At 36.5% G+C, this 13,469-nt stretch overlaps 1 protein-coding gene and 1 non-coding gene across 2 annotated transcripts; one reads left to right on the top strand and one right to left on the bottom strand.

Annotated features, from left to right (window-relative positions):
- Nucleotides 1-63: 63 nt before the first annotated feature.
- Nucleotides 64-11,533, bottom strand: LOC110965640 (LIM and SH3 domain protein 1-like). Its single transcript, XM_022214759.2, has 7 exons — nucleotides 11,364-11,533; nucleotides 9,961-10,055; nucleotides 8,784-8,868; nucleotides 5,162-5,269; nucleotides 1,815-1,884; nucleotides 1,607-1,695; nucleotides 64-459 (listed from the first exon to the last, which is right to left on the bottom strand). Exons 1-7 carry the CDS (start codon nucleotides 11,430-11,432, stop codon nucleotides 286-288), a joined length of 690 nt encoding a protein of 229 aa, XP_022070451.1. The 5' UTR covers nucleotides 11,433-11,533; the 3' UTR covers nucleotides 64-285.
- A 1,607-nt stretch (nucleotides 11,534-13,140) lies between these two features.
- trnac-gca (transfer RNA cysteine (anticodon GCA)) lies at nucleotides 13,141-13,212 on the top strand. Its single transcript has one exon. It is a non-coding gene; the product is annotated as a tRNA-Cys (tRNA).
- Nucleotides 13,213-13,469: the final 257 nt, after the last annotated feature.

The raw sequence follows: 13,469 nt of genomic DNA, 5'->3' as shown, positions 1-13,469 counted from the left end.
ATATCAAACGGGTGTTTAATGAGATTTACAATAAGATACTGAGGACACGTTCGGGAACATATAAAGAGTTTGATGTAATGTCAGCGTTTATTCCACAGTCTGCTTCCATTTCACTGTTTTTTAGGATCATTATTTTCCCCTGAACTCATTTAACAACCCATGAGTAGTACCTCTTGAATTATCAATCACATTTCTGACAAAAGCAAAGCAGACCCAGGCTTTTAAACGGTATGTTTCATTAGTAAAAGTTGATTTCCAATAGAAGCCTGACTGCAGGAGTTCTCCTCAGACCGGTCGGACGTAGTTGGCCGGCAGCATCCCTCGCTGTCCCGTTCTCTGGTTGCATCCAAACACCCAGCCTTCATCGATGGGCTCCACGTCCAGGATCAGGTCGCCTTCCTGCAGAGAAACTTCATCTGCTTCTGCTGCCATGTAGCTGTACAAGGCCTGGTAGCGCTTCTGGAGAACATCAATAAACAGGAAGTCACTCACTGCTGGGAAGCTAACCCGGTCCAAACGTCAGGCTAACTGTCATTCAGACTAATTGTCAGGCTAACTGTGAGCCTAAATGCTGGCTGAGTGTCTCTCAGGCTAGCTTTCATGCTATGTGTCAGGCTAGCTGTCAGGAGACGAACCATCAGTCAGACTGACGGCAGTTTAACCAGAGTTTCTGTGAAACTAACCCAGCAGAAAGATTTCCCCTCTGACTCTTTAACCTGCTGCCATGTTTGACGCCTTTAACTGCTATCATTCCAAAAACTGAAGTTTAAAGAAAACCAATTTGCATAAATGTACTTTTAATAAATGACACAAAGCTGTAGGTCTATGTAATGTTGAACTATGTTGTTCTAAACACTCAGGAGGAAGTTCTGCCAAAATCTGCATCACCAGCATAAAATAAAGAGCCGTCAGAGAGGAAACGGATTAATTTGCATAGAATTTCCCTGCTGTGGACAGAAACCCACACAGTAAACACAAATGGTATTAGACTTGTCTAAGGACACAGTATTAATATTAAAATGTATTTACATCAAAGTAAAACTACTCATAATGCAGTATGCTCTATTTCAGAATAATTTATATTATTGCACTATAAATATTGATGCCTTTATTTCGGCATCACTTTTGTAAATTTCCCCTCAAACGGCATCCATAAATTTAATCTTTAATAATAAAGCATCACTGCTGGACTTTCCAAGGATTATATTCATTATACATCATAATACTTCTCATGGTTTGTAAATGCTAAAATAATCCAATATCTCAGCAAAAACCAAAAAGTGAAGATTTGTGCATCAGAAGTTAGTTTTTTCTTCTTCCCTCTCCCATTAATCAAATTTCTCTAAATGGAAAATCAGAACAAGTACTTTTTTTTTTTTTTTTATCTTTCTGCTGATATTCCTTAAATATTTGCCCTTTACTGTTGTAACAGTGCAGATTTCTCCAAGTTAATGAACGAAGGCTTCTCGTATTTATCTGCTTCCCCTTCATATAAACCCGGACATAAACTGTAGTACTTCTACTACATTTTGCTGCTATGATCTTTGACTAAGCTGAGGTTTTCTTCCACCTCTCGGTCTGATGTTTAGTAATGCAGTACCCTCACCCCTCCACCAGGTGGAGCTACAGCAGCAGGACGCATCTGGACTGCGGGTTGACTGAATCTCCCTGGGTTGGATGGTTGGTCCTCATAGTCTGCACACACACACACACACACACACACACACACACACACACACACACACACACAGAGAGAGAGAGTTAAATCCAGGTTTTAGTTGTGATCCAGGTGAGTGTGTGATGTAATAACTCACCTTGTCTGTTCTCAGGTGGAGGTGCGTCGCTGCGGATCTTACTCTTCTCAAACTCTTCGTGGTATTTTATCTACACACACACACACACACACACACACACACACACACACACACACACACACACACACACACACACACACACACGTTAGATCCACAGGAGGGCAGTGAACTCATATCCTTCTGTTCACCCTCAACATGTCCTCTGGTTGAAGCCGTTTTCCATTTTAGGAGAAGCTGAGAGTCGATGAGGATAAATCTGAACAGACTGAAGACAACAGCTGCAGCACGAACCAACTTTTACTTATTTTACATAGAAAATACCTCTAACAAAAGATTTTAAATAGCAATAAAAATGAAAACGGTTTTATTGTGTCTTTAACAATCAAATATTGCATTAAGTTGACGTGCAGCTCTTCAAATATGAATATTACTATGATGTTTTGCACATTTTTGGTTGTTTACGGTGTGTAAACTGTAATCTTACACATTCTCAGGTGAATAATTTTCACATTTCTGCACACTGAACACATTTCTATGACTTTATAATACGTTTTATTTGCTGCATTCGCTTTTTATGCGACTTCTAACGCTCACTTTAGTCTTAAAACACTTCCTGTTTATTTGATGTGCAGCAGCTGCTCTTTAAACATTTATCCTCCGTTTTACTCCGTCTGACCAAAACACTGAACCAAACTCCTCACACTTAAAACGGATTCTGATTCATTTGACCTCCCACAACTTTCTGATCTTTACTGATCAAACAGTGACTCTATCAAAGGTTCTATATGAACAGTTTAAGTCCAAACATTTACAGCTTTTTGTTCTATATTTGTGAATCCATGTGCACCAATAAATGCAGATTAGAATGCATGTAATGTTTCCTCTAAATGCTCAGTGGGATAAATATGAACCCTTCAGAACATTTATGTGAATAAAAACCCGACTAAGTGGTGAGAATATTTATTTTATGTGTTTTCTGAGGGTCTTTTAATGTCACACACTGATTATTTTTTCTCTTAAGGGCAAACTCTCTGGTTAAACAGAAAAAAAAACATTTTTAACTAACAGATATCATCATGAAACTTCCTGATCTCTTTATTTACAAAAAGACAATGACTTTTTCAAATGAAATTGAGTTGTTATACATCTAAAAAATGCAACAATTTGCATCCATTTCCAGAACAGAAACTGGATAAATTGAATAAATCCAGCTTCAAAATTCTTTAGAAAAGTGTTTATATCGCTCCATAAATGAGAAAATACTATCAGGAGCCAAAAAAAAGAGACTATTTTCAGCATGTTTTCAGATTAAAATGTTCTAGAAATCAGGTTGTGAATGAGATATAAAGAAACCCCTCTGAGAAAACCTTCAGGATACAGAAAGGGATAAAACTGGATAGTTTAGTGCATGTAAGTACAACTAAAAAGAAGATTTATGGCTCAAAGTATGAGAAAAAACTAACAAAGCTAGTAAAGTTATGCATTAGAAATGAAATCTGCAGATGCAAATAGATAACAAGAAGTAAAATAAAAAAAAGTTATGGTGTGAATTTAGGATGTTTTCTCTCCATTAGTCTGAAAAAAAGACGTGCTATGGAGGCAAAATATGCAAAAATCCTAAATTTGATCATTGCAGGAAAACATGGATTTTGCTTGTAGTGTCTCACAGCTTAACTGGTTTTCTACTAGTGATTTATAGCAGAATCAGCGATCAGTAATCAGTGATAAATTCACCTAGAAGCTGTTGAATGAGTCTAGAGAACAGATGTGAGTTTACTGATATCGTTCCACATTCCAGTGTAAATCTAAAAGTGTTGGTTTTAATGGACAGAAACAGAATCTCTGCAGACAAACGTCGTGTCCTCAGCAAACCTCAGCAGCACGACTTCATGGGAAAAAGACTGAGAGAATAAAAACAAGCAAATCTACAAATATAAAAAGAAGGAAGAGAGAAAGCTCCGACTGGCGATGGAAAAATAAGAGTTTCCCCTTTGACATGCAGCTGATCACCCATCATTCCTTTCTACAACTGCAGTGTCTCATGGGAGTTAAAGAGGAGGGGTGTGTGTGTTTTACTGTGTAATGTGTGTGTGTGTGTGTGTGTGTGTGTGTGTGTGTGGGTTTGCGTCCACAGCTGAGAGACTTTGACCATATATAGCAGCTGCTCCTCGGCGGACCAACAGAAATGTCTGAAATGTTCCTGAGTGTCTCTGCAGGACTCTGACATCGTTGGCTGCTGCCTGGATCGCTCTGTTCTCTGGGCTCAGATCCGGACTGTTGTTACAGTCGGATGCATACCAGACGTTTCTCTGTGAACTCAGATAACGGAGGAGTTTTTCTTCTCTGAGAAGATTCTGAAAGGTGTGAGTGTGATAAATAAAAGGAATAAGAAGTGATGAGGTTTGTGCAGCGATGCTCTGCTCCCAGTGCTCCTGTGACACTCTAATGTTACCTGTCTACAAGAGTGTTTTTAGACATGTGGAGTTGCACTGCTTCCTACCTTTGTGCAACTAGTTTCTCTATAACAGGAAATCAAAACAAGCTCCACCCTCCTACAACTATGCTAATAAAGGCTGCATCTGATTGGACGGATGTTTGGCTGTTAGCTTCTCCGCTCCCAGATCTGGAACCAAACCAACATGGCGGCTCATTTGGAAATTTAAAACAGTTCACTAAAATGTGTTTCTGAAAACATTTTAGGCAAGAAATCACAGTTACTGAGTGTTTAATTGTAGATCAGCAACAGTTAGCCGCCCTGGACACCCCTGGTGAGCATAAATTAGCCCAAACCTTCACTTTGTCCTGATGAGGAGCGGCTAATACGACACCTGGTTCTTTGAAATGCAGCTTCCAGTCTGCTGCTTACGTAAGCAATGACTGGAAAGTGATGAAATAAGCAGCATCTGGAATGTGTGACACTCAATCCAACTTGAGTTTCATTCTGGACAAGAGGAAGAAGCTGCAGGAAGTTAAATCTGGCCGGGTGGTGTTGTCAATAAAACAGAGTACAGTCACCTGGCACTGAGTGTAGTTGGAGCCTGAACACATCGCTGCACCACAGTTCACGTTATTTTGCTGAAGTTGTGTCAACTTATGTGTCTTACTATACATCCAAAACTTGTTTCTTCTCCTGATAGAAGCTACAAACCCTCCTCTAGTCACCAGTGATGATCCTCAACATGGAGTTTGGATCTCTAAGCTCCTGATCCGTGACATTTGCTGCTTCCACATGCTAACAATGACTAGCTTCATGCAATCGCTGCAGTCCCAGAACTTTTCGATCACCCCTTAGGACATGGTAAGGGAGTTGGAATAGCATGTGTTTGGTGTTGCTTGACTGGACTTACGTTGCTGATCTGGTCTTGCGTCTTCTTCAGTCTCTGCATCTCCGGAGTGTCGGTCACAACGCTGAAGCCTTTCCCCTTGTTCTTCTCAAAGTCCTCCTTGTAGAGCGCCTGCAAACATCAATGTTGCGTTAGAAGAAGATTGCTACCATGTCTGTCTTTAATCCATTCTGCCCTGGACATGGATCAAGCTTTATCTGAAATTAAACCAACCGTATTTCAAACTGTGAAGAGGTTTCCAGGTGCTACTAGAATTAAAACAGATGCTGGATTGTTGTTCTTCATTTCTGTTGCATCAAATTTGGTAGATTTGCTGTTTTGTTTTGTTTTTTAAATCGGGTTCAGCAACATCACTATCAGGAGTTTTTCCAAATCTAATTCCGGCCTGCTGATGGGAACAACAGGACTTATTGTGTTTCAGATTTCTCCCAAGTGCCTCTTATCCTCAGAGCAGAGGTTCGTCCTTTTGGCCTCACAGCTCTGCAGATGTTACTGAGGGAATTTAGGGCTTCTTCAGATGGAAGCTGCCAAAGAGTTTGTCTGTCAAAACGTGCTGAAAATCCACTGAGCAACATGTTTAAAACCCAACAAATCAAACACTGATTGGCAATTCAGTTCCCCTCAATTAATTATTAAGCCATTTTCAACCATTTTTGACTGAATTTTGACATTTTTTGTTAAATTTTTGGCCATTTTTTGTCACTGTGGGAAGCTTTTTGTAACATTTGGATTAGTTAGAGGTATTTTGGTAAATTTTGGCTCGTTGTGGACAAACACAACAGAAACACCGCAGCATTTAGAAAGTAATAACTGTGTTGGAAACACACTGAGCCATATCTGGTTTGACATGAAATATATTGTGGAGACAATTGTTTGTTTCATACAAGATACAGAGTCGACTGTCAGTAGAAAACAACAATATCACGTATTGTATATTTAAATGTAAAATGAAACCTGAGAGCTGCTATATTTCAAAATAAGAGTTCCTTTTCTGCAACTTACATTGAAGTAACAAAAAATCCAACGTAACCTGAATGCAGCACCGAATTAAAACCACTTAGAAATGTTCTAACGCGTAAAAAAGCAGATTTTACAGAAGCTTGTGTAAACAGATGAAGCTAGAGGTTGGAAACGAGGTCAGGGAACAGGAAATAAGTAAAAGAATGAGTGGCTACAGCTGCAGAGATGAATAAAGGAGGTTTAGGTTTGGTGGTTTCGGAGGTTTTGATGCCGTTTGAAGGGAGCCTTTGCTCTCATTCTTCTCAGAGCTGCAGATCTCTCTTTTATTCTACATCAGATCAAACGTTTCAGGAAGGCGCCTCTCGTTAAAGTGACCTCCGCTCCAATTACAAGGTCCGATGCTCTAATTCATCACTTTCCCTGAGAGTTAAACAAAAGCCAACATGTTTATTTGACGGTAAACGTGACCACATGAACACAGCGTGAGTCACGGCGCTGCTATGAGGAACATGTTTCCTCGGTCAGAGCCTCGGCTGCAGAGACTTTTATGGTTATAAACGATGAAGAGCAGAGAGGAGGAGAAGCTGGACTCAGAGCAGATCTGATCACCGACCTATCTCCACAATCAACGCTTTTAAAACGCTTTTAACCAAAAATGGAGCCAGTTAGTGTCACGGTTCCATCAGAGACAATAAATCAGCAGCAGAATGAAAGTTACATAAAGTCAGATTCCACAGCTTCTACGTCATTCAGTCCGTTAAATTCTTTTAATTCTTTAATTCGTGTTGCTGGTTGAGGTTTGTGGGTTCTCTTCTGTCCTTCCCACTGAACACTGCAGCTCATTTTTAACTTGTGGTTTGTTTTCTCAGCAAACGTTGGCACACAAACACTCAAACCAGCAGAAGTGAAGTTTTAGTTCAGCTTTTAGTTTTAGTTCAAATACTTTATGAGTTAATTCTTCTTTAAACTCACCTGTTGATCCACTTTCAGCAGGTTGTTTCTCACTTTGTAGTTTTTTCCTTTTTTGACAAACGTGTGACTTTAGAGACATTTAATGGATAATTTTCAATCAAACTCTTCTCCCAGCTTACATTGAACTCCTGTTTGGAGAAATAACGTGTTTTTCTGCTCCACCGTCTCTCATTGGCCTGAAAGTTTATTTAGAATAAACTATGGATATCTATAATGGAATCTGTAAAAAATTAAGGCAACTTAAGATGAAATTCTTCTTTAAAAGCCCTGTTCTACTTGGATCAGTCTACTTTGACATTTTTTTATTTTTTTGTGGTATGACTTACACTAGCAGTCTTTCGTTTGGTTCTTCTTTATTTTTACATTGTAGATTCTCACTGAAGGCATAAGAACTATGAATGAACACAGATCAAGGAAACAAGAAGTGTGAAATAAGTGAAAACATGTTTTATATTTTAGATTCTTTGCTTTGATTCCTGCTTTGAACGCTCTTGGATGAGCTTCATGAGGTAGAACCTGAAATGGTTTTAACTTCACAGGTGAGCCTCGTCAAGGTTCATTTGTCCATATTTATATTTATATAAATAAATATATATATATATTTATCCATATTAAGACAAGAAGCAATCAGCCGAGTAAAGAGAAATCACAGTTTATCGTTACTTTAAGAACTGAAGGTCAGTCTGTCTGAAAAACTGCAACAACTTTAAATGAATCCTCAAGGAACCATCTAGGAACTACCCGGGAACCCACAAGGAACCATCTAGGAGCTACCTGGGAACCCACAAGGAACCATCTAGGAGCTACCTGGGAACCCACAAGGAACCATCTAGGAGCTACCCGGGAACCTACAAGGACTTTGAATGCATCCTCAAGTGCAGTCACAAAAATCATCCAGTGCTACGACCAAACTGGATCCCATGAGGACCATCCAGGAAAGGAAGACCAAGAGTCTCCTCTGCTGCAGAGGATAAGTTCATCTGAGTCACCAGCCTCAGAAATCTCAAGTTAACAGCAGCTCAGATTAGAACCCAGATAAATGCCACAGAGTTCTAGTAGCAGACACATCTCTACATCAGCTGTCCAGAGGAGACTGAACAATCAGGACTTTATGGTCAAATAGCTGCTAAGAAACCACTAGTAAGGAAAAGCAACAAGCAGAAGAGATTTGTTTGGGCCAAGAAACACAAGGAATGGACATTAGACCAGTGTAGATCTGTGCTTTGGTCTGATAAGTCCGGATTTCAGATCTTTGGTTCCACCCACTGTGTATTTGTGAAACCAGAAAAGGTGAATGGATGGTTTCTATGTGTATGGGTTCCACCATGAAGCATGGATCTAAATCATTTATAATTTAATGTCAGCACAGCCTGACAGAAAAGCAGCCGTAAAAGGTCAAACTGCGTCGTTTCTGCCTCCAAAGCGACAGAACAATCCTCAAAGGAAAGTTAAAGTGAAGGAATCTGGGAGGATTTAATCCCTTTGATCAGGTTAAAGTGAAACTGAAGCACTGAAGAAGAGAAAATTCTCCTTAAAACACTCATTTATCTGCCTGAGGTCTGATTTATCATCACTTAGAAGAAACATTTCCACTTCATAAATGTCACATTTCATCATCGTGTGAGAGATTTTAACAGTAGGTTTCTGATCAGGTGTAACAGCAGAAAGCGTCACCTGTGTGCTCTGATCTCACCTGGCTGTTGAGCAACGTCTGTTGTTTCAGACGGAGGTTCTCTGGAGTGTCGGTGACGATGGTGAACGAGGTTTTAGGGTAATGCCTGGAAATAGACACAGGAAATCACATGATTATTATCAGGGATTGATCGATCGATCAGTGGATCTAATACTCATCAAGTTTCTGATTATCTTCACGGGAAAAAAATCTGTAAAAAATGGTTAAAATCTGGCAACAAGGGCGAACAGAACAAAGGTTGAAAACTATTAATTGTATAGAAAAAGCAGTGTGACTTTAAAATGTGGACATTATTTACATTTTTGGTTTACTTTTTTGCAGTTGAAATATGAATTAATACTATTTTTTCTGTGATTTTACAACATCAAAGTTATATTAATGTTATTAAAACACTCACATGTTGCAGTAATGTTATATTTATGTTATTAAAAACACTCACATGTCACAGTAATGTTATATTTATGTTATAAAAACACTCACATGCTGCAGTAATGTTATATTTATGTTATTAAAACACTCACATGCTGCAGTAATGTTATATTTATGTTATTAAAACACTCACATGTTGCTGTAATGTTATATTTATGTTATTAAAAACACTCACATGTGCTGTAATGTTATATTTATGTTATTAAAACACTCACATGCCACAGTAATGTTATATTTATGTTATTAAAACACTCACATGTTGCTGTAATGTTATATTTATGTTATTAAAACACTCACATGTCACAGTAATGTTATATTTATGTTATTAAAACACTCACATGCCGCACTAATGTTATATTTATGTTATTAAAACACTCACGTCACAGTAATATTATATTTATGTTATAAAAACACTCACATGCTGCAGTAATGTTATATTTATGTTATTAAAACACTCACATGTTGCTGTAATGTTATATTTATTTTATAAAAACACTCACATGCTGCAGTAATGTTATATTTATGTTATTAAAACACTCACATGTTGCTGTAATTTTATATTTATGTTATTAAAAACACTCACATGTTGCAGTAATGTTATATTTATTTTATAAAAACACTCACATGCTGCAGTAATGTTATATTTATGTTATTAAAACACTCACATGTTGCTGTAATGTTATATTTATGTTATTAAAAACACTCACATGTTGCAGTAATGTTATATTTATGTTATTAAAACACTCACATGCTGCAGTAGGGTTTCTTGTCGAAGCCTTTGTAGTTGTTCATACTCAGAGCCATTTTACAAACCTCACAGCTGAAACAACCTTTGTGCCAATACTGGACAAAAACAACAGAAAAAACAGTCAGACATGAAGAGATAAACACAAAAAACTCATTTAGTTGAACTGTTTCAGGGAAATTAACGTAAAATTCAGCAACATTTCTACATATTTGACATCCTTAAAGAGCAAAACGACAATGAAGTTAACCTTAAATCATCATGTTTGGTCTTTATTTGGTTGTTCTCACATCTTCTAAACCAGCTGACACCAGATAAATAATGATTAGCAACACTTTTTGTCTATGTGGAGGTTTGGGACTAAACTATGTGGTTTTCCTGGTCATTATTCTGTTTAGTTTCGAATTTGTGTCGAAATGGAATGAAAAACGAAATATTTTGTAGATAAAATCAAATGTGAACCATCATAAATTCAAATTTTTCCAAAAAATAGCAGAAGAAGACTCAACCTGAGCACATTTTACATCATTCTGAAAACTTTCAAGCAACTCAAAGTAAAATCTGCTGCAACAATAATTAGCATTTAAACAATATACTTCAAAATGTAACTTAAAATCAGTATTTTTTTGTTATTCTAAGTCATCACATACACGATATCGTTGCATAAATTGTGCAAAATGTGATATTTTTGAAAGACTAAAATGACATATGAACCATTTAACAACATTTTTTCCCACAAAAAGGCCAAAAAAATCTTCATTCTGAGAAGATTTTAAAGCATTTTAACGACTTTGAAGCAACTAAAAATGTAAAACCCATGAAGAATTATGATAATAATTTGAATTTAAACAATTTATTTCAAATTTTATCTTACAATCTGTCGTTTTTCTTACTTTGAAGCATCACAGAGAAGATGTCGCATAATTTGTGCAAAAATACATTTTGTGAATAAAGTAAAAATCATAACTACAGCTGCAGACAAAAAAAAACATATTTTGCAGCATTTTTATGACTTTTAAGCAATTACAAGTGAAATTTCTTACAACAATATTTCAAAAACTATACTAAATCTGTTTTAAAAATATATTTTAAAGCAACACAGAGAGGACATAACGTAAAAAGACTCGATCTCATCATATTTTAAAGCATTTCTACAACTTTACAGCCATTAAAATGATAATTTACTGTGAAATTGTACAACCCTGATTTAAATTTAAACAATCTGCAGCAGATTTAGCTTAAATTCTGTTGCTTTTTTCTGTTATTTCAACGCAAATCTTAAAGTTTTTGCACCATTTAAAGCACTTGATGCATGAAATGTGCTGAATAAAAAGACTATCTTTGCCCTGAAGTGAAAACAGAACATCCCAGCCTTCATCTTGAACATTATTCATTTTTCTTCTCACCTTATCGAGGCAGTTGACCTTCTCTGTTGGATAAACTGGTTTGTTGCATCTTCCACACGGAGGATTCATTTTCAAACACCTCAGAGGAAGAAAATAAAATAAAACATAAAAAAAAATAAAACCTCCTGCTTCAGTAGAAAGAGTCCAGGAGAGAACAGACAAACTATCTCTGCAGGAATCTAAAACTTCTGAAGATAGGAGGAGTCAGTGGGGCCTTCATGAAGCCTCGGAAACTGGAGTTTTAGCTTGGTCTATGTGAGAATAAGTCACCAGACAGACATGGAAATACATCTAGATTATGTAAAGATTTTAAAAATGAGGCATTGTTAGTTTTGTGGTAACATTCGCATTTGCCAATTTCTGGTGTAAACATCTTTATTTATGCAAAGAAAAACATAATTCAAGCACACTAAACATTTCAAAAGTCAGAATAACAGCAGTTTACTATAACATCCTCTAACAAAACAAGCAAACAAACCAAAAAATATTATGATTTATGTTAAAATGAAACATACAAGTTTAAATATTGAAGTTAAGAACCTAAAATGTCATTTATGGTGTCATTTTACCTGCGTAATGTACATATCATGGATTAAAACCTCACAACAACAATTTAAAATCCTATTTTATCTGACAATAATAGTGAATTATGAAGAGATTTAGTGCAGCTTTTAGGCATTTTTTGTTTCTTATAAATATTTATTCTCCCGTAGATCAACTTTTCTTATTTATTCAGAGTTTTTAGAAGCTTTTGTGTGTTTTGTTTGTGAAATTAACTTCTTTAAATGTACATTTTTGCCTCTTTCAAGTCAGTAATAAATCAGTTCTTCTAAATTAATGAACAATCTACAAATCCCTGGATTTATAATAAAGTTGAAAATGTTCTTTGCGTGCAGAATAAATTACAAATAATGAAGAAAGGTGTATTTTAATGAAAGTTTTTTGAATTGCTTTGTTTAATGCCCCTCTTTTTTAGTATATTTTCTTTTTTATTAATGCACTGTGATCAGTTTTTATGATTTTTTTGTTTTTCCCTAATTTTTAAGTCAATCTATTTTCTGATTTTCTAATGACTTTTGACACTTTCTACATTTGTAAAAAAAAAAGGTCCTCTATAGTGAAAGTGTCTATTATTAATGTTATTATAGTGATTGTGTAGTTTAATAGCTCCTTATTTCTGTTTTTTGTTTATTTTTGTCTTAATATCAAGGCCAAATCAGACACAAAATCATCCAGAATCGAGATTTTGTGTTTATCTGACATTATTCATAACTTGAGATAAAACCGCAACTACACAGTGAAGACAGCTGTTATTTTATAGATAGAAGTTAGTAATTCCTGCTTTCTGTGCAGCACTTGAAGGCAGCCTCAGGGAGAATACGTTTAACCTTAAAAGGCACCGGCACACAACATAAAGTAATAAAACCTAAAATAACAGGCCCTGTAGACGCATTTCTGACCGTAAAGCTGTCATTTTAAAAGGCAAAAACAACAATAAGTATAAAAACACCAAGTTAAAGCTGTTTTTTGTAGTTTATAGTATTACAAATACGTCTGAATGCAGCTTGCTCCCTCTGCCGGTGTCCATGACGAATTACAGCTGCCATCTTGTTTTCACTGTAAACGTCGTTGAAAGCGTCATTATGGTTAAAAACTAATAATAAGCAATAATATTTGTTCTATATCGACGGTATTTAATAAATAGAACACTCAGAGTAACGATAAAATGTACTTCATTCCTCTTTAAAAACACAGCCGTCTCCCCTCATAATGCATCGGGGGTATAGCTCAGTGGTAGAGCATTTGACTGCAGATCAAGAGGTCCCCGGTTCAAATCCGGGTGCCCCCTCTTTTCTAATCAATGTAATTATGCTTAAACGCTTTCATTTTATACAAACACGGCGACAGAGGTAAAATTACGAAACGCTATCATGAAGCTCAACCAATAGCCGTGGCTCCTATGAGCTCATTGCTTGTGTCCGAGCACTGAAAGTGGGAAGACTCCATTGAAACCCTTTGTTTTCTTTTTCTTGTCACTTTTCTTTTATCACTTTTTGCAAATTTGAAGGCCTAAAACTATTCAAAAATGCATGAAAATTTGCACAC

The sequence above is a fragment of the Acanthochromis polyacanthus genome, chromosome 19 (genome assembly GCF_021347895.1).
Source record: "Acanthochromis polyacanthus isolate Apoly-LR-REF ecotype Palm Island chromosome 19, KAUST_Apoly_ChrSc, whole genome shotgun sequence".
Classification (NCBI taxonomy): Eukaryota; Metazoa; Chordata; class Actinopteri; family Pomacentridae; genus Acanthochromis; species Acanthochromis polyacanthus.
This window is presented reverse-complemented; position numbering and strand designations above follow the sequence as displayed.

Coding starts and splice junctions, on each gene's coding strand:
- LOC110965640 (XM_022214759.2), bottom strand. CDS start 11,432: ATGAATCCTCCGTGTGGAAGATGCAACAAACCAGTTTATCCAACAGAG. Junction 10,056..11,363: donor AGGTCAACTGCCTCGATAAG/GTGAGAAGAAAA, acceptor GTTTTTGTCCAG/TATTGGCACAAAGGTTGTTT. Junction 1,696..1,814: donor TCCACCTGAGAACAGACAAG/GTGAGTTATTAC, acceptor GTGTGTGTGCAG/ACTATGAGGACCAACCATCC.